General features: G+C 53.6%; 2 protein-coding genes across 3 annotated transcripts in view; one reads left to right on the top strand and one right to left on the bottom strand.

The window, feature by feature from the left end:
- The window catches only part of ZMPSTE24 (zinc metallopeptidase STE24), a 40322-nt gene extending 34718 nt beyond the window's left edge, over window positions 1-5604 (top strand). For both annotated transcript variants that reach the window (XM_037149491.2, XM_037149493.2), the window contains exon 10: window positions 3656-5604. In XM_037149491.2, coding sequence (XP_037005386.1) covers window positions 3656-3880 — 225 coding nt within the window. In that variant the 3' untranslated portion in view covers window positions 3881-5604. The remainder of the gene's footprint in view (window positions 1-3655) is intronic.
- Window positions 5605-10243: 4639 nt separating this feature from the next.
- On the bottom strand, window positions 10244-25047 carry COL9A2 (collagen type IX alpha 2 chain). The gene is made up of 32 exons (XM_037149487.2): window positions 24913-25047; window positions 23694-23768; window positions 22231-22266; window positions 22085-22147; window positions 21054-21107; window positions 20908-20943; window positions 20789-20812; window positions 20413-20466; window positions 20064-20117; window positions 19899-19946; window positions 19597-19653; window positions 19461-19514; window positions 19119-19172; window positions 18677-18730; window positions 18515-18568; window positions 18343-18396; window positions 17198-17251; window positions 16721-16774; window positions 16436-16489; window positions 15525-15569; window positions 15068-15121; window positions 14396-14449; window positions 14071-14124; window positions 13916-13987; window positions 13628-13663; window positions 13460-13504; window positions 13329-13361; window positions 13024-13170; window positions 12691-12745; window positions 12178-12366; window positions 11277-11354; window positions 10244-10874 (listed from the first exon to the last, which is right to left on the bottom strand). Exons 1-32 carry the CDS (start codon window positions 24982-24984, stop codon window positions 10675-10677), a joined length of 2067 nt encoding a protein of 688 aa, XP_037005382.2. The 5' UTR covers window positions 24985-25047; the 3' UTR covers window positions 10244-10674.
- Between the last annotated feature and the right edge of the window lie 11 nt (window positions 25048-25058).

Raw genomic sequence — 25058 nt, 5'->3', positions numbered from 1 at the left:
TCCAGTGGGGTCACTATCCTTTATAATTTTCTTTTTTTTAAAGATTTTATTTATCTTTAGAGGGGAAGGGAAGGAGAGAAGGAGAGAAATATCAATAATGTATGGTTGCCCCTCGTGCGTTCCCTGCTGGGAACTGGCCTGCAACCCAGGCATGTGCCCTGACTAGGAATCAAACCGCGATCCTTTGGTTCACAGGCCCGCACTCAATCCACTGGGCTACACCAGCCAGGGCCCTTTATAATTTTCTTCTCTAACCTGCCATAGCCTGGGAAACCAGATAGTTCTATTCATTAAGTAAGAGTTACTAGATTCCGGCTGAGTGGAAGGGTCCTCTTGTAAGTGGGTGAACGGTTATCCTTTGTGGCATCTAACTGGGCTGCTTGGGGGATTTTGTTTTGTTTCCTCAGATTGAGTAGTTGAGTTCACTTCAAAACAAGTCTAAGTAAATATGTGGGATATTAGAATAACTTGAAATGGGATTAATCCACAGAGATACTAACTTTTAAAACCTTGGAGAGGCCCTGACTGGTGTGACTCAGTTGGTTGGGCATCAGCCTACAAACCAGTAGGTCGCTGGTTCGATTCCTGGTCAGGGCACATGCCTGGGTTGCAGGCCAGGTCCCTGGTTGGGGGCCTGTGAGAGGCAACTGTTTGATGTTCTCCATCTCTTTCTCCTTCCCATCCCCTCTCAGTAAAAAATAAATAAATAAAATCTTAAAAAAAAACAACCTTTGCAAGCCCATAATATTTTTTTTCAAAAAGACTAGGTATTTAAACAGAAAAGCTCATATTTAATATTAGTGTTTAAGAGGTCATAATAGGAAAGAGACTTTCTGGGAGAAATCGCCCTGTTAAGGAAGAGTAAGAACAGATAGTTGCATGTTAGTATCTGTTTATGTCTTTGTTTATGTGTTACAGTGAAATACAAAAACAAACAGTTCAGCCCTGGCTGGTGTGGTTCAGTGGACTGAGCACTGGACTTTGGACTGAAAGGTTTCTGGTTCGATTCCCAGTCAGGGCATCTGTATGGATTGCCAGCCAGGTTCTCAGTTGAGGCAAGAGGCAGCCTATCTTATGTTTCTCTCACACATTGATGTTTCTCTCCCTCTCTTTCTCCCTCCTTTCCCCTCTAAAAATAAATAAATAAATAAATAAATAAATAAATAAATAAATATTTTTAAAGATTTTATTTATTTATTTTCAGAGAGGGGAAGGGGGAAAGAGAGGGAGGAAACAATGTGTGGTTGCCTTTCAAGCGCCCCCTACTGGGGACCTGGCCCACAGGTCCAAGTGTGGGACCTGTGCCCTGACTGGGAATCAAACCGGCCACTTTTTGGTTCACAGGCCAGCACTCAACCACTGAGCCACACCAGCAGGGGCTAAATAAATTTTTTTTAGATTTTATTTATTTATCTTTAGAGGGCAAAGGGAAGGAGAGAGGGCGAGAAATATCAATGTATGGTTGCCTCTTGTGCATTCCCTGCCGGGAACTGGCCTGCAACCCAGGCATGTGCCCTGACTGGGAATTGAACCGCAATCCTTTTGTTTGCAGGCCCCCGCTCAGTCCACTGAGCTACACCAGCCAGGGCCTAAATAAAATATTTTTAAAAGAAAATTTAAAAAGAAAACACTGGAACACTTAATATCCAGAGAGACTGATATTCCTCCATGCCTCCCACCCACCCCAGTTAATGATTCTGTCCTAAAAAGTATATTCAAGATCTGAAGAGAAATTTCAGGCAGAATTCAGTTGTTAGTTTTGAACAATCTTAGAAGATATAAGGAGCTCCCAGACTTTACTCTGGTTTTGTTTTTGTTTGTTTTGTAGTTTAGCAAAAAGATAGCAAATTTATTAAGCAATAGTACATTCTACAGAACATGGGAGCTGGTCAACTCTGAGCAGTTCTTACTGGGCAGATACTTCCTTTCACGTCACAGACTTTACTTGAAAACTCCTATTTGCTAGTGCCAATAAGAGGTACAAAGGAGAGACTTTTTAAGCTTTTTAATGATGAAGTATTTTAAGGTAAGGAATATCTTAAATAACATCATTCAACCTGTAATATTTCAGTATGCAAAGAAATTATTTTTTTTTAGAAATTTATATTTTCAAATGAAATTTATTCCTTTCATAGCTGTCACCATTGGAGACTGGATATGTATTGGGTTGGCCAAAAAGTTCTTTGGATTTTTTCCTATAAGATGGCTCTAGTAGAGTTTAGTTGTCATTAACTTCATTCGAAACAATTTTGGTAGATTGTATTGTGACAGCTGTCATATCAGCATGCATTTTTTTTAAAAAATCAAAATTGGTGAATTTTTGTTTAACCATTTTTTAAAAAATTTTATGTAGTTATTTTTCAAGTACAGTTTTTTTTTGTCTATTTCTCCCATCCCAGCCCCCCCCCCCCCCGTTTAGCCATTTTAATATTGAGGAAAATGCAGCATTTTCGGCATATCATGCTTTATTATTTCAAGAAAGGTAAAAATGCATTTGAAATGCAAAAAAAAAAGATTTGTGTATGGAGAAGGTGTTGTGACTGATTAAATATGTCAAAAGTGGTTTGCAAAGTTTCATGCTGGAGATTTCTTTCTCACTGGACGATGCTCCTTGGTGGGTAGACCAGTTGAAGTTGATGCCAATCAAATCAAGACATTAACTGAGAACAGTCACTATTATACCACCCAGGAGAGAGCTGACATACTCAGAATATCCAAATCAATAAAGTTATTGGTGAAAATGAAACATGTGTCTTTTAGTTTACAGAAAAAACTAAATGAGCCCTGGCTGGTGTAGCTCAGTGGATTGAGCATGGGCCTGTGAACCAAACAACCACAGTTCGATTCCCAGTCAGGGCACATGCCTGGGTTGCAGGCCAGTTCCCCACAGTGGACACATGAGAGGCAATCATACATTGATATTTCTCTCCCTCTTTCCTTCCCTTCCCCTCTAAAGATAAATAAATAAAATCTTTTTTAAAAAACCAAAAAACTAAATGGACTTTTTGGCCAACCCAATCTATTCTAGCAGTGCTTCCGTAGCTCAGAAAATTGTAGAAAATTTAATTTTGAGATTGTCATTAGAATGTAGCATATTTTTTAGAATATTCTCAGTAAAGACTATAATTATCCTCTAAAGGTAGATACATGATCAAGAATATTTTTTTAGAAAGGAAAAAAAGTCAGTATAAACCATTGGGACTTCACTGACAGAGGCGGGTGGTGTGCGTGGCCTTCGGAGTCTGAGAGTTTCAGCACTGCCACCTCTAGCCGTGTGACCTTGAGCAAGTTATCGAGCCTCACAGAACTTCACCTTCCTCGCCTGTAAAACGGGAGCAAGAGTAATTACCTTGTAGGATTGTTGGGAAATATGTAAAGTGCCCGGCAAATAGCAGATTCTTAAAAATTAGTATTTTTTGGTAAGGATACCGTTCATTTGGATATATAACTGTTTCTGGTCTATATATTAGGTGGGGAAAGGCTCAATTTATAATTCCCCCACCCCAGGTTCCCTAAATACTAGTGATCTTTCTCTGGACCTGCTCTTTCTCTTTCCTGAGCTGTGCTTCCCCTCCAGTCCTACTTAGCTCTTGAGACCTTCGGTGACAACAAAGAGGTGGGCAGTGATTAAAACCTTTTTATTTTATTTTTTCAGGTTCTTTCTTTTTGCCTGACAGTTCTAAGCCGCAGATTTGAGTTTCAAGCGGATGCATTTGCCAAGAAACTTGGGAAGGCTAAAGACTTATATTCTGCTTTAATCAAACTGAACAAGGACAACTTGGGGTTCCCGGTTTCTGACTGGCTGTTTTCAATGTGGCATTACTCTCACCCTCCACTACTGGAGAGACTTCAGGCTCTGAAAAGTCCCAAACAAGACTGAGTTGCCCGGGGCCTGCAACTGAAGACATTGCTGATTATTTCTGTCCTGACAGCATGTTCCAGCTCTTGATTTTTTTAAACTTTTTTTAAAGATAATTATTAAGTACAGTAAAGCCCAGATGACAATACATTTACTATCTCATTTCAAAAATTATTTTAATAATCCATTTCTTGGCTGGTGTGGCCTAGTGGATTGAGTGCTGGCCTGTGAACGGAAAAGTCGCCGGTTCAATCCCCAGTCATGGCACATGCCTGGGTTGCAGCCAGGTCCCCAGTTGGGGACATGCGAGAGGCAACCAATCAACGTATCTGTCACACACTGAAATTTCTCTCCCTTTCTTTCTCTTTCCCTCTCTCTCTAAAAGTAAATAAATAGAAAAAAAAATAATAATCCATTTCTTAATGAAAATACTGGATGAAATTTTAAGGCTTATACTTTTATCTTTAACAGCGAATTTACCATCAACTTGTAAAATTATCTGAGCAAATACAGAACTTGTTTTATTTACACATTTATATGGAATCGGCATATAATGTGTTTGGGGGCGTATGTTTAAAAGAGGACACATCCTCTCTGAGTCCTGTCTCGTGGAGAAGCAGTGGTTCCGAACCACTGTGTTCATCGAAGTTGAGATTTGATTTTACTTTCATGCTGTTGTGATTTAATCTGGTTTATCAGTGTTTTATATAAGGAAGAAAGACAATAATTGGGAAGGCCGATGTCATTTAAATGAACGCAGTTAGAAATGTGCCCTACTGTTCTGCCAAATGTCTCCGTTCCCCCTCTTGTACACACTGCTCGGGAGTTCCCAGCAGTGCTTCGTGGCTAGAAATTATGTGTGGAGTGTTTTAAATCATTGGGTTTGAGTTTTGTTTTTGAAAAAATCTCAGTCTTTACCTTTCCTTCCTCCTGGTGGGTATGACCCCATGAGAGGTAACTAGTATTTTTCCAAACATTCAGCCTTTGCCTCACGTGTACTCTTTCACTCAGTAGGTGGCGGTGGAGCCTTTCACTCAGCAGAAATCACCAAACAGAACAGGGTTTGCTATTTTTAAAGTGATGAAATGTGGAAAGAAGAAGAAATGCTATTTTAAGACACATAAAGGTGAAAATGCTGATGATTCTCTTATAAGAAAAAATATAGTTTTCTATCTCTTTCAAGGACAGAAGAGTTGTGGTTTTTATTTTTGTAATTTTTATTAATTAATAAGTTGTAAGTACTATTTAATTGGGCCTGGTTCCAGTTTTAAAAATTAAACTTCTTGATATGCAGATACTTTTTCTTTTTAAAACAAATGACATGAAAGATTTCCAGTTTCCAAAGCCGTGTATGCGACCATCTCAAACGTCTGTCCACTTCCTGTGTGAGAACTTCCTTTGCGCTTGAGCTCCCGCCCGCAGTCAGTGCTTATTTACCTTCTGGGCGTTTAGTCCCAAGTGGATCAGCTGTGCTCCCCTGGTATCTGGACAGAAAGTCTGCTCAGCTCATAACTGGGTCTTCACACGGAAATACGATGAAAATAAAGATCTAGTTTTGTACTGCATTATTTATTTCCCTAAGGCTCAAAGGGGAGCAGTCTTGTGATTTTTATCCCCCATTCTTTATTGCGAATCCATGCTGTGTTAACTGCCTTTTCTTCCTTCTGTGCCTTTAATGAGAATTTCAGTTCTGCACAAGTGAAACATTAAAATTGTCCAAGCAGATTGATGTGCTTTGTCTTTGATTTGACGAAGTGTGTGTGTCGTTTGTTACCTGGAGGCACTGAGTTGTAGGACACCGAGCACAGGGGGGAGAAACAGCCCTCGTGCTGAGTGGTCAACGCCGTCACCGTGCCTCCCGTGCACCGGCCTCTTCGGAGCCGTCCTCCTGCTCCACGCCCGAGCGTTACCAGTTTTCGTGGTGTTTTCTCAAAAGCTCCATTCAGAACCATCCCCTCGCCATTTTTATAGCCTCAGATTGTCTTGGGCCTGTCTGGCCTGCTCCAACTGCCTGTTTGGACTTCCTTATGTGTGGCAGGAGTAAAGGAAGCTTTCTAGTATGTAATTATTTTTAGGTCACCTATAACTTATGGATGGCAGAGGCGTAGGCATGGCCAGAGGATGCTGGTAGCTTCCTGAGGTATTGACCAGTTACGGGAAAGTGTAGAGAGGCCAACCACGGAGAGAAGAGGGTGGCACGTTGCACCCCTCAGCAGATATGCAGGGGGTAGAAGGAAATAGGGCGAGACCTCAAGTGCACTACTCCCTCAGCAGGGCCCCCCTCTGAATGAAGGCGGAGTCTCTGTCATGGGTGTAGACTGCCTTCCTTTGTCTGGGCCCTTGGCTGATGCCTGAGAGCTGCTACAAAGTCCCACCTCTGTTTAGGATAAGAACGGAATCCCTGGGGTTAATCCAGCGATTTTAGAACTAATGATGTTCCCATCTTGCCCTTTACCTTTTTGTCCTTAATGTCTCCCCAACCCCTGTCTGAGGAAGTCTTCCTCCACTGCTCTTTCTCATCAGTCTTCAGACTCTTCATTCACGTATAATTCATGTAGCTTTCACTGTTCGGAGTGTTCTATCAGCAGCAGCAGAAGGCTAAGTACCACTCGAGAGCCTTAAGTTTTGTTTTGGGTTCTGTGCAAAGAAAATGACAGATAACTTGTATCCAAAAACTTCTGACCCGAGCCCACAATGATGTGAATGAGTGACATGTGTTGGGATGAGTACAGTTGGTGAGAAGGCAGAAGAGATCCACAGTGGGATGGTGTGGCCCTGTGCAAACAGCACTGTGCGGGGCAGTTGCCGGTGGGACGATTTCCTAAACAATACGGCAGAGGGGAAGATGCCCCTGTGTGTCCTAAAAACCTGTGAATCCAGCACTGCCCCAACCCCCTGAGCAGGATGAGCCAGTATCTCAGACAACCTCCTTTGCCCTCAGGTCGGGGCTCCCCTGTGGCTCTCTGGACGATAGTTGATAAACAGGAAGGTATAATTTCAGCGTAAGATCCAGGGCTCTAGAATCCAGCATTGCACTAGGCAGACTTTGGGCAAGAACCTTAACTGAGCCCTTATTTCTCCATCTGTTATTCAGTCAACAAGAATTGAGGCCCCGCTGTGTACCAAGCTCTGCTGTAGGTGCTGGGGAAACAGTAATTTATGATAGAAAAATCCCCACTTCATGGCATTAACATTCTTGTGTGGGAACAATCAAGTACCTCAGACGTACTAAATGGTGACACATGCCTTGGAGGAAAATGAGGACCTGAGCTGTCTGCATGTGGTGGTGGGGTGGGGGGACGACAGTGTTTAGAGGGTGGTCTTGAAAAGACATCCCTGAAGGTAGTGTTTGAGCAAAGACCTGAAAGAAGTGAGCGGGTGACCTAAGCAGATGCTGAGAGGAAGAGCATTCCAGGAAGAGGGAACAACGAGTGCCGAGGCCCCTACTCGGGAGCGAGCCTGCTGCATGTGGGGAATACCAGAAGGCCAGAGTGGCCGGGATGGGGTGCGCAAGGAAGGCAAGGGGCAGATAAGGTCAGAGGAGTGGGGAAGAAGCAGGTTTGACAGGGCCTTACGGGCCATCCATCGTAGGGATTCAGGCTTTTCCTAGAGCACAGTGGGAGCCATCAGAGGGTCTCAGGTCAAGGAGTGACGTAGGCTGATTTAAGTTTAACTGAACCACCTGGCTGCTGTGTTGAGGAGCAAGGGCACGAGCAGCAGACCAGTTGGGAGGCTCTCGCAATACTTCCGGGAGGAAGCAAACACGGTGCCTGGCCTAGCAGTAGGGGAGGCGGTGAGTAGTGGTTGAGTTCTGGATCTATCTCGAAGGCTGAGCCAGCAGGATTTTTAGCTGTTGTATCAGATATGGGATACAAGAGAAAACATGGATTCTAACCCATGTAGCTCAGTTAGGCGTGGTCCTGCAAAGCAAAAGGTCAGTGGTTCAGTTCGGGTCAGTGCACGAACCCCTGTTGCCGGTTTGCCCCCGGTTGGGGTGCATACAGGAGGCAACTGATTGATGTTTCTCTCTCACAGTGATGTTTCTCTCACTCTCTCCCTTCCCTTCTCTCTAAAAATAAATAAATAAAATCTATAAAAGGAAGGAGGAAAGGAGAGAAAGAAAGAAGGAAAGAAAGGTGGAGCAGAGGATGACACCAGCGCATCTAGCTTCAGTAACTGAAAGGCCGAGTTAAGGGGAAAGGCCTGGGTTAGGGAGGTATGGATGGAATTTAGAGCCACAGGGCCAAGTGAGATCACAAGAGGAAAGCAAGAAAAGGATGTGGTTCGAGGACAAGCTGTGTGTCAGATACTGGGGAAATAGAAAGCAGGAGGGGAATCCAAGAAGGACCATGCGATGAACAAGGAGCCAAATCAGACAACCTGCAGAAGTGGGTTTGAGAGGCTTTACTTTCTAAAACAACAGGTGGGGTCACGCCTGCTTCACGGGGCTGTTGGGAGGGCAGAGTGAGATGTTTTCAGGGTGTTTAGCGCAGTACCTGACAGTAATATGAGCTCAATGATGGCTAACTAATACTTTTTAATAATGATATTAATAATTTACTATAGCCACTATGATATAAATAGGCACAAAAGCAAAAGTGCCTGGCCCCGCTGGCAGCTGCTGTAAGGAGAGGATTGCTAGAGGTCAAGATCAAGTTTTGAAAGAGGAGTAGGAATCAGCTAGACAAGGAGGGGCAGCAGGGTACCACGTGGTATTCCAGGGAACAACAGGCACAAAAACATGAACACCTGGGGCATTTCAGGAATTTGGGATGTATGACTTGGGATTTGCCAAAGCACAGAGAGCAAAGCCACCTGTGTGGCCCTGAGGGCTACCCCACTTGTCCTTCCTGTCTGTCACTACAGGGGAAGTGAAGTGTGTATGTGTGTGTGTGTGTGAGTGTGTGTGTGTGAGTGTACCAGGGTGAGGGAGGGAGGAGAGTGGGTGGGCCAGTGAGGGGAGTTCAAAGGATGCCCCAGAGTAGGTGAGGGTGAACAGCCAAGTTTAAGGTGAGATGTAAGAGGGCCCAGGCTTCAGACCTCAGGCTGGAGTCCTGTGTCTCCAGGAGGGCCTGGGGCTGGCAGAACATTCCATTTGAAGGAACAGATGCCCAAATCCATAATGGAGCAAAGGGACTGGACTCTCCTAGAAAGCCATCTTTGCACGGGTCAAAGGCCACATGCTTCCCTGCTCCTGCTGCTCCGTGCAGCCTGGCCAGCCTACAAAGCAAGAGGCTGGGAGCCCAGGGGCGCAGATCAGACCCGAGCCAGTCTCCGCTCTGTGTCCCCTTAGTGGAAGTGGTGTGAGTGACTGCCACTTCTGCTCTCATCGTCCAGATCCGTGTCTTTTCCTCGTGGGCCTGGAAACCCCTGAAAGGTAAGAGCCAAATCTTCTAGTATTTGTCTCCAGTTCCTGCCCCAGGGCCCGCCCACGGTGAGCGCCCAAACTCACAGGGACGGCCTGTGTGCCAGGCGCTGGCCATTCACCAGGTGCGCTCTCCTGCAGCCGTTTTCAACCTTTCCATTTCATGGCACACTACTAAAACTATGCTGCACACCAAAAAATATATTTTTTGCCAATCTGACAATAAAATAGTAGTTATTTTGATTTACAAAATAATAATGGTAATAGTAATTACCATTATTGCTCCAAAGTGTCTTAAAAAAAATCAGTTGCCTATATTTGTATATAAGAATTTCTGGTACCAAGAATTAGCCAATCAGACGCCACCTCTTATTGGTCACATTTTACAATGTGACCAATAAGATTCAGCTGTATTACATAACCTTTATATTTACGGTTCAAAACAGGGCATTCACGCTGGACGGCTGTTATTGTGTTGGCTGTTGTCATTTTTTAATTTGACAGTTTAAGGGAAAAGAGTCAGTGCCCCTGACTAAACGCTCAGGTATGGAACGTTTAAAAAATTCTCGCAGCGCACTGGTCGGAAATCACCGGTGTCCTGAGATAAAAAGGCGTGGCCGAGTCCTCGCCACCACCGTTCAAAGGCTGGGAAAGATTTGCCCAAAGGTGCACAGCAGTTCGCCGTCCCGACCACCCCCCGGTTCTCCCCACAGATGTTCCTCAACTCCACTCGCCATCCTAATGCTCACGATTCAGGACGCGCCCAGATGAAGGTGCCGCTCCCTCCCCTGCACAGGGAGGAGCCCCGGACCACCCTGCCGCTGCCCGGGCAGTGGAGGCCCATCCCCACTCCGTGAGAAAGGAAGCCCAACAACTCACAGGCTGGTTCGTGCCCAAGTTGGGGGCTTTTATTTTCAGAAAGGCCTGTATGGGTCTAGGAGAGGGCGGTGGGAGAGTGATGCCAAAAGAGAAGGGACATGGGTGTTTAAATACTCAGATGGGAGGGGGGAGTAGGGGGGCTGGCTTAATGATGGCCGCGCAGTCACCCAGTAAGCCCAAGGGGTGAAATGGGGTCAGGAACCAGCAGAGACCTCGGTCCACCGGCCCCAGGGACAAGATGGCCAACGGAGAATGGCACAAATTACGGAGGTACTTGTTTTGGTGAAAATCTGACTGGTGCTCCGGGGAGAGAAGCCACCCCCTCCTCTGCGAGCTTGGCCTCTCCCGGGCCACTCGCCCTGCCTGCTGGCCTAGCCTTTCCACTCCAATGCCCTCCCCGCCCCTCCCTTCCCTCGTGGGTTAGAATTTTCTTTCCCTCAGGATTCCTGGGTCCCAGACAGAGGTCCTGGGGATGCTAGTGTCCTGGGCTGAGGGGTGGGGTGCACATCCACCCAGAGGGGACCTCGTCCTTCCCCCAGGATGCCTGCTGGGCTCTGTCCTGGCCTGGTGCTCACGGCCCCTTGATGGATCCGGGCTCGGTGAGGCGTGCAGAGGCGTAGGCTGAGGCTCCCAGGCAGGCTGCAGGCTCACAGAAGCCTGGCAACCCCACAGGGCCTGGCAGGCCAGGGCGGCCGGCCTCTCCCGGGGGCCCTGCGGTCCCTCGATCTCCATCTTTGCCATTGATGGCCTGGCCAGGCCGGCCAGGGAGTCCTGAGAAAGGGAGAAAGTCGAGACATCAGGCCCTCCTCTTGGCTCTAGAACTCCTAAGTCCCACTGTTCAGGTGGGGACAACGAAGCCAAGGACACCACAGGAAGAAGGGACTCTGCCCCAGACACACATGCAACTGTCCGTCACTCCCAGCTCCCAGTCAGTGAGCCTTGGGAGCAAATGCCCTTCCTTTCCCTCCATGAAGCAGATTTCAGCGCAAGTCGGGAGGCCCTCCACTGCCCAGACCCACCCAGAGACTCCGGGTGCTGCAAAGGATACAAAAGCTGGGTGCGCAGCACCGAGCTGGCTGAGCACGAGGCCTCCCTGGAGGACACCCAGCTGTCTGTGGGCGTCATCCCGGAGCTGAGGGACAGAGCTGCTGCCGGCCAGGGCGGAGGCCTTACCTGGGATCCCCGGGGGCCCCGGCATCCCGGGGTGTCCACGTCCCACATCTCCCCGGTCACCCTTCTCTCCGCGTTTTCCTACAGAGAAAGATGGGGGCCTTTGTTTTTCAGAATTGGAAACTTTTTTCTACTGTGGTCGCTATTTAATTTGTTTCACACCCAGTGATTATTCCTGTTTTGTGCTAGTTTACACTCGGGGACTGCTGGGAATGACCGACGAACTGGGTAAATGCAGGAAGGAGGTCCAGGCAGAGGGTGGAAGACTACGGGGTAGGGCAAAAGTACATTTGCCGTTGTTCATATGGAAAATAATACAGTAATTAATAAATTAATAATACAAGAATAAATTCCGTGTTCCCCAAATTCACAACTGTAAACGTACTTCTGCCCCACCCTGTTTACAGCCAATGAAGTTCAAGGACAGCTGGCATTCACCACGTGCCAAGCAGTGGACTAAAAGCTCCAGGTGAATTACCTCTGTCTGAATGAATCCCCAGGACAACACTGTGAGGCTGTCGCTATGAATATCCCCACTTTACATGTGGTAAATCTAAAGCCAGGGAGATTAACAGGCAACCTGTGCAAGGGCCCCCACGAGCAAGTGGAGGGACACACACCGGTCTCGTGATTCTAGAGTTGTCTGCTTTACTATTTTGTTAATCTGCCTCCCCACTTCCAGAGACTTGGAAAGATGTTAATGGGGTACCCCTAAGTAAATGCAAAACAAAAACAACCCTCCCGACAAAACCAAAGTTATAGAATAGCACTTTTGTTTCTATCAATCTGCTACCGAGAGAGAGAAAACACGAGGCTAAGCAGTCAGCCTGCCTAACCAAGACCCTGGGGCCCACCCCTGCCAAATCCCATCACCTGGCCACACCCAACACAGGACAGCACTCACCCTTGGGCCCGGTGTTGCCGATCTGGCCCACAGCTCCCACGATGCCAGGAACGCCTCGAGGACCAGGGTGCCCATGGGGTCCCTGTTTGCCTGGGTACCCAGGAGGCCCAGGGGGTCCAGGAAGACCCACCATGCCGGTTGCACCCAAGGCTTCTCTCTTGGCACTCACAGCCACCTCTGCCAGTTGCTCTGGGGGGTGGGAGGGAGGTAGAGAGGTCTTGTGATGTGGGTGCCCGCCCAGAAACTGGGGAAGGCTCAGCATCCTGACAGCCCCTGAGCCCTGGGTGTGCAGACAGACAGAAAAGCCCGGTGTTTAACACCCCCCTTCCTCGCTGGTCTGCAGGTGTCAAAGGTCCAGCAAAGGCAGGTGAACCTAAGGTCCCCAGGCCCTTGGAGGCAGGGCTGCCGTGAGCACCCAGGACTCCAAACGGTGGTGCAAGGCCACCTGGAGAGACTCTGCAGGGGCTCATGTCCTGCCAGGGAGAGTGAGGGGTTGCCAGCGCCTCCCCTCACCTTGCAGCATCTTCAGCACCACGTCCACGATGTGCTGGTCGCTGGCATCTCGGCCCTGAAGCAGAGAAGGCCTTTCAGGAAGAAGCCCCTGGCTGCCAGGGCTGCCTCTCCCGCGCCCTGAGACCCCTCCCTGCTCCCAGTTTCTCTCCGGAAGTATTTTCAGCATCTGCCTGAAACCCCTCCTGCCGCACCCACACCCACCCCCGCTGGTCTGGGCCTCGGAACAAGACCCAGGGGCGAGAGCTTCCCGTGGGAGCTCCCAGCCTCGGGACAGAAGCAGCGCTTCCAAGAAATTTCCTACCTGGAAGCCTGCCCTGCCCGGGGCCGACTCACCGCCACGCCCTGTCTCCCGGGCCGCCCGGGCACGCCGCGGTCTCCTGCCATTCCTCGAGGGCCGGGGAGCCCGGGGTAGCCCTGCACCCCGGGGGCGCCCGCATCCCCGCTGGGGCCCCGGTAGCCAGGTTCTCCACGGATTCCTTGCTGCGGGGCGGGGCGGGAGCAGACTCGGGGTGAGAAGGAGGGGCGGGCTAGTGATGATCCAAGACAAGAAGGCCGAGTCCCGCCCCGCCTCGAGCCCCAGCAGCGCCGAGGGATGCGAGAGTGGGGTGGGGAGAAAGGCGCACTGGGGCAGGACTCACCTGTCCTTTGGGCCCTGGCTCACCAGACTCTCCCTGCAGGTACAAGGAAGCGCTGTCAGGAGGTGGCGGGGGCTGGGGTCACGCACTGCTCCCACTGAAACCCTCCCCCCCATCCCTTGCGGCAGGTTCACCTTATCGCCTTTCTCTCCCCGGAGGCCGGCCACCCCTGGGTCGCCCTGCAAAGGAAGAACCACGTGTCAGAGCCGCGTTGGAGTCCAGCGGGACACCCCCACCCTGAGCCCCACCTCCCGACACCCGGAACCTCTCCAAGCCGGGGAAGGGGAGGCGCTGGTGCTCACCACTCCGCCGCGAGGCCCGGTCTTCCCTGGGGAGCCCTGGAGAAAGCGGGGGAGTCGAGTGCTTGGTGGGCTCTCCTCTCCAGGGAGGGCTGGGCGCACGGGGTCCCTCCACCCGGCTCCCGGCCGCACCCCCTCTGCAGCTCCACCTTGCCCCTTAGGACCTCCTGGGACCCACAGAGCGATTTTTCTGCGCCGATTTGGAAGCTCGGTAAGAATCTGAGCTCCTTCCCCCACTCCCCCACGGTCCTAGGGCCTCTTTCTCAGGTGTTTTCTGGAGCCATTCGGTACCTTGTCTCCCTTAATGCCTGGTAAGCCTTGCGGTCCTGGAATCCCCGGGGGACCCTGCTCCCCCTTTGGGCCCTGAAAAGAAAAGACTCAGAGGGGTAAGTCAAATGAGCTGCCCAGACATGCTCCCCCTGCCAGTCTAAGTCACCCCCACTTACCTGCCGTCCTTGAGGGCCTGGCTGCCCCACTGGCCCCCTCTCACCCTGGTCACCCTGAAATAGAAAGAAAGGGTCACACCCAGGCCACCAGCACCGGCAGCCTCCCCCTGCACAGTCAGGGCGCCCTCCATCTCTGCTGTCACTGGCATGGAAGTCCTTTGCTCCACCTCACAAACAAACCAACTGAGGCCTGGGCTGGGGGAGCCTCACACAGGCGTGGACAGGACTGGGCAAGCGCTGGAGCCATTGGACGGACCAGGTCCCGGGCCCAGCAGAGCCAGCAGCTGCAGAGGCCCCCAGGGAGGAGCCCTGCGCCCGCACTTACCTTCTCCCCCATGATGCCTCGGGGACCAGTTTCTCCTCGAGGCCCCGGCTCTCCCTGGGGGACAGAGAAATTGGGGGTAAGCAGAAGGCCTGGGGGGGTCCCTCCCTTCCACACCTGGATAACAGCCACCCATCTTTGAGTTACAGATAATTCGCTTTGTCAGGGAAGCCTTCCCTTACCCCCTGTTTTTTTCTTCAGGTCTTAGTACTTTCCCTTCATAGAACCCAATACAATTGTAATTAGTTATGTGGTCATTTATTTAATGTCTGTGTCTTCCGCTGAACTGTAAACTCTGTGTGAGTAGGAGACTGTGTATCTCAGCACAGTAGCAGGTGTTTGGTAAATGTTTATGGAATGACTGACTGACTGAATGAATGAATGATTGATTCTGTCTGCTGGATTCTTAGCCCCAGTCAACTTGGTCACATGGGGAGGTCACACCCAGAACAGAACCCACCTGTACCCTTACTGCATGGTGCAGAGAGGAGAGGGAGTGTCCCTGGGTTAGCGGGTCACTGGCAGGGCCCTGGCTGGCACCCAGGGCACCCTCATGCCAGGGCTTCACCTCATAGTCTCGCCCAGACCCCACAAGCTGAGTGCAGGATCCTCAGTCTTGGAGTGGGGGGCGGGGGGCAAAGCAAGAGCCCTTGTTTTAAAGGAGAGGGCACTTACCTCCTTCCCAGGGGGACCAGAGAATCCAGGGAGGCCCTGCTGGCCTGGCTCACCCTGCAGGAAAACACAAGTCTAAGGTCAGATTGCGTGGCCCAGGCGGCCCGTGGTCTTGGGAAAGCCCAAGGAACCCTAAGCAGATTCTGGAGCCAAATGAGTTGGGGAAGGGAGAGGGTGTTCTTGGCCACGTCCTCTGGGCTCCACTGATGTTCCTGTTTGTTTCTCCTCTGGATTCAGAGCCAGGCCCTCCTGTCTCACTGAGCTGGGATGAGGTGCAGGGGCTTGGAGGGGTGACAGAAGGGACGTGCTTATAGCACGTAAGGAACCTGTGTATGGCCGAGTCTCTGAGCTTGGGGTGAGGCCTGAGCCTTTCGGTCTTTATGACAAGCCCCCAGTCCCTTGCCCCCAGGCTCCCTTGTTCAGATGGAGCCATTCTGCCGCCAGCTTGAAGTCACCTCACCTTGTCTCCAGGGCCTCCTTTTGTCCCCGGCTGACCTGGCACACCCTGTAGAAAGTGGACATTGGTTTCGCCCTGGCATGGGGCAGTGCCATGCATCCGTGCTTTGCCTCCCACCCTTGATTCAGATTCCCGACCCTCTTGTGGGAGCTGAACAGCAGCAGGCCCAGGTGTGGGCATCATGAACTTGACTGTACCCAGCCCCGAAGCCATGGTGGGAGAGGACGGGGCAGAGGGGCGTTTGTGGTCCATGGGAGAAGAGGAGCATGCTATGTGCTCACAGGCACACGCAGGGGCACACAGGAGCCCAGTCATACAGAGGCACGCTAGCAGGCCTCGGCCTCGGTTCCCCTGGCGGGGAGCCGGGGTGGGGGGCCCTGCGGATTGGGCTCCAGAAGGTGTGTAGGAGACGCAGTGCCTGAGGAGGTGGGGAGGGGAGGGTGATTACGGTGGTCCGTGAATGCTGAGATGAGCCGTGAGGGCAAGGGCTGCAGCTATCTGTCCGTGACTGTTTCCCTGCCACTCAGGGTGCCTTGGGTACTCAGTAACTGTGTCTTGACACACTGGGTGGAATGACTTTCCTGGAGGCAGCGGGGGCCGTGGGAGGTGCTGGAGTGGGGAAATGGTCTGATCCCACTCAGGCAACATGGAAGGATGGAACGGCCAAACAGAAGGCTGGATCAATTATTCAAATGATGAGGCCTTAGCCAGGCCAGAGGCTACAGAGCTGGGGATGAGGTCTGGGCTGGGTGGGGACAAGGACTGGAGCAGGTGCCCTGGGTGTGTAGGTTTTGACCTCATCAGCCACGCATGCCGCCATGGAGAGGAAGGTGGGCAACAGAGCGCCTGGCCTTCCTGGGGAAAAGAAGCAGCAGTTTGCAGTGGGGCAGCCGGTGCCTCCTCCCCATACTCACCGCCAGGCCCTGGTGGCCCGGGTTTCCTGGGCGGCCCGCCTGTCCCGCACTACCCTGGGGGAGAGAGAACCAGAGGCAAGAATGAGAGTTCCGCCAGAGGGTCCATGGCTTCCCCTGGAATGAAGGCAGGGAAACCGAGGCCCGGGGACAAGAGGGGATGCGTTGATCACACGCTTGAGGATCCCAGGCTCCTGGGCCTCCAAGGTCAGCGCGATGGGACCCTCGGCCTGAGCTGGGAGGGGCCCTGACCCTTGCCCCAATCCCACAGGCAACCTCCACTCCTACCTTCATGCCAGGTGTGCCTGGGGTCCCGTCCTTGCCGTCAATGCCTGGGGGACCCTGCTCAGGAGGAGAGTGGAAGGTAGACTCACCGTGGGGAGATGTCTGGGGTCAGGGCACCCACCCACGTCCCTCTGTGACAGCTGCAGTCAGTGGGCAGGCAGGAAGTGGGTCTGGTCATCTCATGAAACCCCTCCAGGCAACTGAGGGAGGGGAACGGAAGTGGGAATGGGACTGCAGGGGCTAGACCACAGTCCTTTCCTCGTGTGGGTGACAAGTGTCCCAGATTGCGGCAAGCTTTCCATGATCTCTCCTACATCATCACTTATTTACAGGTTTGAAAAAACGAGGCATTTCCCAAGGTGACCAAGCCAGCCAGCCTGCAACAGAGCTCAGTCTACAGTCCCCGGGGGCTTGTCCTCTGGGGGTTTGGGAGGAGTTTACTGGACCCACCCTCTGGCTGGGTGGGCCTGGGCCACTTACAGTTGCTCCCTTTGGGCCTGTTATTCCCTGGGGTCCTCGAACACCTTGGCTTCCCTGCAAAGTGGGTAGAAATGAGGTCACCTTCAGGGTGCTGAACCCCTGTGTGGCTGTTCACAGAGGGGAACAGCTGAGAACAATGGCCTCCGGGTCCCAGCGTCCCTTTGGCACAGGTCGTGCTGTGCAGGGGCTGGAGGAAAAGGGCCTGGGAGTGCGTTCGTGGCCCTGGACCCAGCGGGAGGGAGTGGAGGTCGGCGCCAAAGCGAAGGGGCGGGGCGGGGGGAGGAGCCAGCGCTCACCGAGCCCCGCTGCGCACCTCGTGTGGGCTTTGTTTGGGTCTTAATTTGAACAAGAACCCTGAGGAGACACTTTGGAGGTAATTGGGAAAAATTGAACACTGATTGGTTATTTGAGGATGTTAAGGAACACTCGATCATTTTGTTGGTGTGATAATGATATTGTGATTCTGTGAGCTAAAGTGCTTGTTTTTAAGAGATATATACAGAAGAAGTATTGAGGGGTAAAATGACATGATGTTGAGGGTTTGCTTGAAAAGTATCGGGGCAGAGCAGTACCAAAGTGCAGGAAGGAAAGATGACGGGAGTGTGGCAAAGTGTTAAATGGGGAGATCGCTCATATGAGGGCTCGTTAGATCATCCTCTACTTCTGTGTACATTTAAAAACTGGCCTAGTTAAAAACTAAAAAAAAAAAAAGCATAGTTAGCCTTCCTTTCTGTTCAATTTTTCTATAAACTTAAAACTGCTCAAAAGAAATAAAGTCTATTAATTAAAAGTTTACAAAAGTTGAGAGAACTGGGGTCTGGACCAAATCTCATTAGTCCCATGGCTGATTTGCTGGAATTTTAATTGTCCAGCCGCAGTGACCGTGAGACCAGATCTCCTGGCCTCTCCCAGAGTCTGAATTTGATCAGTAGCAGGTGGGGCTTCAAGGAGTAGTGGCTGGCGGAGCTGACTGGGTGCTGGGTACAAATGCTCCTTCCCCTGAACCAGACACCCCCATCACACACCCCCATGTTCAGATGCCAGAGTGACCCCCATGTGCAGCACACACCAGCCTTGGGTGGAGCTGAGCCCCGCCCAGTGCTCCCCAGGGGCCCTGACTGGACAAGAGGGGCCTGAGGACTCACCACGTCACCCTTTTCCCCAGCTCGTCCTGGTGGCCCACGGGGACCTTCCTCACCCTGGCAAGGACAAACGGGAATCCAGGTTAATGGGCCCGGGGGGAGCTGCGCCCCCTTCTCAGCCCTGGGAACTCCAGCCAGGAGGAGGTGTGTGGGGAGTGAGCAGGAGCAGACCTACCGGTGACCCAACAGCGCCAACAGAGCCCACCATTCCTTTGTACCCACGAGGACCCTGGGGAGAGGAGGCAGGTGCAGGTCAGTCCTGGCTGCATCCCAGAGGCCAGAGGGCTGTCAGGGCAGCTCTTGCAGGACACACCCCCCTCCACCCAGACTCACTTACCGTCTCTCCTTTGGGTCCCACCATGCCCGGGTAGCCCCTGGCACCCTGGGGACCCTGTCAGGACAGAAGAATGACAGTGATGGCAATTGCCAGGCCCACTTCATGATACCTTCTCTGCCTCCCCCCTGCCCCCCACCCCATTCACGATGCCCTTCTAAGTCTCTATCTCATAGAGGGGACTGAGGCTCAGAGATAGGGAGGGACGCTCCAGAGTCACTCAGGGGGACAGTGGCAGAACCTGGGCCCCAGCCGAGTCTGCTGACTGACAGCCTTGGTTTCTGTGCCCCGATTTCTGACAGTCAGCTTTAGTCCCCCTCTCCCCACCCAGAGACATGCTGGTTGGGCACAGGTGTCTCTTTTCCAAGTTAGAGGCTGGAGCAGGGGATCCAGCCCACTAAGGTCTCCTAGGACAAGGAGAGGAGCCAAGGGAAGTGCTTCTTACCGGTGGCCCGGGGATGCCTTGCTCTCCAGAAGCACCCACATCTCCTTTGGGACCCTAGAGGGCAGGATTGGGTGATCAGACGGGCAGGCAGTTGGAAAGACAAGTATCAGGCAACCAAAGGTACCATCCGTTTCCAATCCCTATGGCAGATGGGGAAACCGAGGCCCAGAAGGAGAAGGGACCCGCCCAGGGACACACGGACCTGTGACTTGGGCCTCTGCTGCCCGGCTCGGAGCTCTGTCCCCAGAGACCAAGGGGGAAGGGGAAGGGAGGAGGAGGGGGAGGCCCAGCAGGACCCTCCCCACGTGCCCCGCCCCCGTGGCCCTTTGCCCTCACACTTACTGTCTTCCCAAGGCTGCCGGGATCTCCCAGCGCCCCGCGTTTCCCCGGATGCCCCTAAAAGAAAAGGAGGAGCTCAGTGTGAGGTCCCCACCTGACCACCTGCTCCGCCCTCCCCAGACTGGGACCAGGAGCTCACCTTCACTCCCTGCAGTCCCTGGGGGCCTTTCACACCCGCTGGGCAGTTGGTTGGACACTGGAAAGAAAATTCCTCAGGGCTCTGTGGTCACGCCGGCCTCAGGCCAGCGGGGCAGTGCCTCCCCATCTTGCCAGCTCCCAAACCCTCCACCAACCCCACCTGGCTGAGCCACTCTGCGCGGCCCCTCCCCATCTCCCACCCACTGTCTCCAGACCCACCTCCAGCTATCTCCACCTCCGCCCATCTCCAGCTGACCCGCCCCTTCCCTGCATTAACCTTGCCCCAGGATCCTCCCCTCTCACCAGGAAATCCGCGCTGCCTTCCAGGCCCTGGATGGTTCCCGGGCGGCCCTGGAGGAGATGTGTGGATGTGAAACCTGGCCCCAACCTTCCCCACCCCAGGTTTGCTTCAAGCACTTTCTCCTTCCTCTGTGCACACTGCCATGTGGGAGGTCTGAGGACACTTACTGGTTTCCCAGGAGGGCCGGGGGGGCCTGCTGGTCCCTCTGGTCCAGGATCCCCCTGGAAGTGAGAGAGACCTAAATCATACCCCTGTCCAGCCTGCTCTCCGGTCACCTCCTGAGATCCAGGGTCTCGTGGGAGCTCTCGGCCCAATAGGCCAGGGATGGCCCCAGCCCTTGGTCTCCCTGAAAGACCTACCACAGGGTGGGCTCAGCAGGAGGGGCGTCTGCCCCAGACCTGGAGGAGCTCCCTGATGGCCAGAAGCAGGCCCAGGAGCTCCTGGAGAGACACCTAGCTTGCAGGCTTGGAGGCGGAGGGCAGGAGGCAGAGTCGGCAGAGGAGTGGCTGGGCTCACCTTGAGGCCCGTGATTCCGATCTCACCGGGGAGGCCCACAGGTCCAGGTGGTCCCTAGGTGCAGAGATGTCATTGGCCACCGAGCCTCAGAGGGTTAGCCCACCCCGGGCGCAAAGGTAAGGACCAGTAGTGCCTGAACACCCTTCCCACTTTTACTTTGCAACCTACCCCAGAGAGACTGGCAGATTTGGGCTTCAAGGACCAGAGAATCCCACAGCCAGTGGAGAGGCTCAGAGTGGGCTGGGCCAGAGTTCTCTGGCTAGTCTGCCCATTCCGGACAGCATTGGTGCCATGCCGGCCCCTCCCCCTTATGGCCAGTCCCCTATCATCGTTCCCTGGAAGTCTCAGGGACCCTGCCCCACCCCTGAGGACTTACGGGAGGTCCAGCAAAGCCAGGGCCCTGCAACAGAAGGAAAGAAGATTGGGTTGATGGCCTCAACTTTAAGCCCCCCCTATCCAAACAGGGCCATCGAAGCCTCTACCAGTTATACTCACCGGCAGGCCAGGGGGACCTGGGAGCCCAGGCTGGCCCTGCAAGAGCAATGGGAGAAGCTCAGAGGCTGGGGCTCCTGGGACCCTGCTCCTCTCTACTGCAGCCCCTCCCAAACTCTGGCTCTAGATTGCCCTTGCAGGCCACTTACCTTGACTCCAGGGGTCCCAACAGGGCCAGGCTCCCCCTTGGCTCCAGTTAGACCCTGGGGAAGGAGGAATGTAGATCAGTGAGGGACAAACCTGCTCCCAGGCCCATGGGGCAGGGCAGGTACAGAGGTCTCTCCTGGGTGGGCCCAGACTGCTTTTCACCTAGTCCTTCAGGGCCGAGGAGCCTCAGGGCCTCAGTTTCCTTTCCCCAGTTCCCACAGTAACCCCGGGAGGCGGGCAGGCAGAGGAATTATCTCATTTTGAAAGATGACAAACCGACACTGGAAGGTTGATTAGCCCAGGCTCACGCCTCCCAGATTAGGAGTCTAGAAGACTTAGACATTATTTTCTTGGTGTCTGCCCTTGGCAACTTTTGCAGAGCCCTAGTTTTTTCACCTGCGAAATTCATTAATAACCGCGCTTACCTCTCCGGGTGCATGTGTGAAGACTGATGTGCAAGGCAATGTGCTTTGTGAAATTTGCAGGATGTGGATGAGTCGGAGGGGCCCCAGGGGCTAGGTGCAGCTCTGGCGGGTGCCTCTTGAGCCAGCGGGGCAAAGGCAACTCATGGGAGCCTCTTCCTCCTCCCCTCTTTCGGTGATTGGAGCATATGTATTTCCCAGCCCAAAGACTATCCCCATGGCCCTGGCTGTGTCTGGGAGCCTGTGACCTCCGGGCTCCTGGGAACTCTAGGATCAGCCAAATCATGTTCCTCTCCTGAGCTGCACCCGGGCTTCGAGGGGGTGGGTTAGGGAGGGGAAGAGAGGAGAGCACAGGGTGTGCAGGACAGCTCTGCCCACAGCGTTCGGTGTGATACTTGGAGGCCAGAAATGTGAGACTGAATCCTGGCTGCTGCAGACACACTGACCCCCTCTCTGGACCCCATCTGCTTGTGATTCATGCTCCTGGGAGTGGGGGTCCAGTGAGATCACAAGGCACATGAAGGGAAAGGGGGCTCACAGCTGCAGAGTCTCCTCCTGCTGCTCCACTCTGAACAAAAGATCAGGGAAGATGCCTGAGTCGGGCTACTCACATCGATCCCAGGCTTCCCGTCCGGGCCGTCCGGCCCTGGTTTGCCAGGCTCTCCCTTAGGTCCCTTGAAAACAGAGGTGGAGCAAACGTTAGCTGGAGGAGAGCAAGAACTGGAAGAGTCAAAGGCCAAAGAGAAACAGCACTCACCGGAGGGCCAGCTTTCCCAGGGGGCCCCTTGTCACCCTGTAAGACACAAGCGAGTGAGGCAGCACGTGCTGGCCCGTGTACCCCAAGCTGGCACGCACAGGCCCTGGCCCACCAGTCCCACATGCCTGCTCCCTCTCTTCTCCTCTGCCCTGGGTTCCCTCAGCCATGCGCTTTTAGAAAAATAGCTCCATTTCCCTCAAAAAAAAAAACCAACCCCCAAAACCATAGGGCAATTGAGACCAATCCCAGCCAGGCAGGTGAGGGCGATGTCCACGTGGGTTTTGACCCGCCAGCTCAGGTAAGGTGCTGGTGACGGGACGCAGATGGGGGTGTGGGCTCCCAGTTGCCTCAGAGAGCTGGTGCCTCTTGAATTTGGGCAAGTGTGAGAAGAAACTTTTATTTTTTAAAGAGATTTTATTTATTTATTTTTAGAGGGGGGGAAGAGAGGGAGAGAAACATAGTTGTATGGTTGCCTCTCACACGCCCCCAACTGAGGACCCCACCTGCAACCCAGGCATGTGCCCCGACTGGGAATAGAATTGGTGGCGCTTTGGTTTGCAGGCCGGCGCTCAATCCACTGAGCTACACCAGCCAGAGCAGAAGGAACTTTTAGAAAAACAGGAAGGGGAGGCGAGTCAAGTAGGCAGTGGCCGTCCTCTGGATTGGTACTGGAAAACAAGAAACTGGGGGGCAAGGGGGTCTAGGAAGGGGACCGATTCAAACTTCCCAAGGCAGGAAGGACCTCCTTTCAGCGGTGACAAAGGCCCCTTGGTGGAGGACAGGCAGAGCCTGGAGTCAGATTCAGCCCCAGAGGGGCCTCCAGGCCTCTCAGAGCCCGCGGCAGCCAGGGAGCTGGCAGGAACCCAGGGCCCTGTGTTTGGGGTGGGGGCACCAGGCTGAATAGAAGTCTGTGCAGATGGGTAAACATGGAGTTGACCTCCTGGGGGAGCTTCCTGAATGAGATATTTAACTCTCGCCATGCTAGGGAGATCAGGGAACAAACCCAGCTGGTTCTAAATCGGGAAAGAAATGCAGAAGGAAGAGGCAGGAGTCTGGCCCCTGCTGGTCAGCGGTCTGGTCTGGCCGAGGCTCCCAAACTACCCTGAAGAAGCATCCAGACGTGCCAGTGGGCAGCGCGAGGGGTTAAGGCGTCTCCCACCTTAAACATGAGGGGGAGGTGGGGAAGGGGGTAAGGAATCGCTGTGAGATGTGGTGGGTAGACAGCACAGCAGCTCCTTGTCTGTGGGAAGCTATAATCGGCTCTGCATCTCCCGGCTGGTTTGGGGGTTTTACAGAACAAATGGGCTCCTTGTGGTGCTGGCCGGTGCCGCCTGCTGGCAACGTGGGGCACTGCACCTCCAGGAACCCACCCACCCACCCACCCTATCCCCGCCCCCAACGCTCACAAAGTTCCCCTTTGTCCGCAACCACCCTCCCGCTTCCGTCCCAGGTTAGAGACTCACGTCGATGCCGTCGGATCCAGGCACTCCCGGCGGCCCCGGGGGGCCCGGCGGGCCCCGCTCTCCTGGCGGACCTCTCTGAAAACACACAGAGAGTGTGCAGCCTTCAGACAGTGCAGGGAGCTGGGCATGCCCGGGGCAGCAAACGTGCGTTTATGGAGAACCCACGGTACACCAGGTGCTCTGTACCACTGCATACAGCATCTTAGTGAATGCGCAGAGCTGTGAGGCGGATGCGATTTCGAGCGCAGTTTGCATTATGGAAACAGGCCAACGGGGATTACGAAAGATCACAGAGTAAGTGGCGGGGCCAGGATTCCACTGTGCCACGCTGCCCTCGCGGTGTCGTGGCGAGGAATAGATGGAGATGCTGATGGCTCAAATAAGTCACAGGTAGTACAATGAAGGGTTGCGCGTATTATTATTTTTAGATGTCCAACAAGCATGGATGGTGAGTATGTACCCTCTCCACTCCCCCCGGTGAGGGTAAAACCCCAGGGAAAGTAGGGGCGGCTGGGGGTCTGGCGTAGAGAAGGGAAGCCTGTTCTCTCCTCCCACTCAAAGCCCCCCCCCCCCCCACTGCACCGCTCCTGCATCTCCCTGGGGTGACCCTGGTTGGGGGGAGAGCCAGCCCCGACCCAGGCAGGGACTCCGCGCGTGCCAGGGCCCGCGCCCTCCTTACTTAGGCGGGAGCCCCGCAGCAGAGCTGCAAACCGCCCAGGGCGCCAGACGGCCGGGTCCCGTTGGACCCGCCGCCCCAGGTGCCCTTGCAAATGACACGCGGGCGCGGGAGCCCCGCGGAGAGGCAGCCGCGGACGGAGAGCAGCGTCTGGCTGGAGCCGGCGCCCCCTGGGAGGCGGCGGGGGCGGAGGCTGCCGAGCCCCGTGAATGGGCACCATTGTCTCCCACGCCACCTGGGTTCGCCGGGTTGCCAGGAGCCAGCGCCAGCTCCTGCTCCAAGATGCTGTCCCTGGCAGGGTCGAGCATCTCGGGACAAGGTCCCTCTGGCTCCCCGGCTCATCCTTACGGTGCGGGGATGCACCCTGTCCGTGCACCTACCGAGGGGACTTGCGTCTCGGGACTGTTGGAAGCGACCCCTCGGGTTAGGGAGGGTCATAGGGAGTCGGGAACAACCCTTCATCAAACTCCTGCCTGCGTTCTGAGCCCCGGACCCCAGACCCCGGTCCCCAGACCCCGGCGCGAGAGTGGCCCCGGGACTTACGATCTGCGCTAGGGCGAGCCCGAGCACCTGGAGCAGGACGAGGAGGCTGCGGGGCGCGGCCGCGGCGGCCATGGCGGCGGCGGGTTGGAGGAGGAAGGGGGCTCGGGTCCACGCGCGCACCGACGGCTGAGGCTCCGCGCGGCGCT

The sequence above is a fragment of the Artibeus jamaicensis genome, unplaced genomic scaffold, assembly GCF_021234435.1.
Source record: "Artibeus jamaicensis isolate MK-2021 breed Jamaican fruit bat unplaced genomic scaffold, CSHL_Jam_final scaffold_847, whole genome shotgun sequence".
In the NCBI taxonomy this organism is placed as follows: Eukaryota; Metazoa; Chordata; class Mammalia; order Chiroptera; family Phyllostomidae; genus Artibeus; species Artibeus jamaicensis.
The sequence above is the reverse complement of the archived record's forward strand: the minus strand, read 5'-3'. Positions and strand labels throughout refer to the sequence as shown.

Bases quoted from the DNA above. Each gene is read 5' to 3' on its own strand.
- COL9A2 (XM_037149487.2), bottom strand. From the start codon at position 24,984: ATGGCCGCCGCGGCCGCGCCCCGCAGCCTCCTCGTCCTGCTCCAGGTG. The intron at 15,570-16,435 runs GTGAGTATGGGG...CACTTTCTACAG, and splicing joins CGGGCCACCAGGGCCTGGCG to GGTGTGCCAGGTCAGCCGGG. The intron at 13,362-13,459 runs GTGAACCTGCCG...TTGTACCTGCAG, and splicing joins GGGGAGAGAAAGGCGATAAG to GGAGAGTCTGGTGAGCCAGG.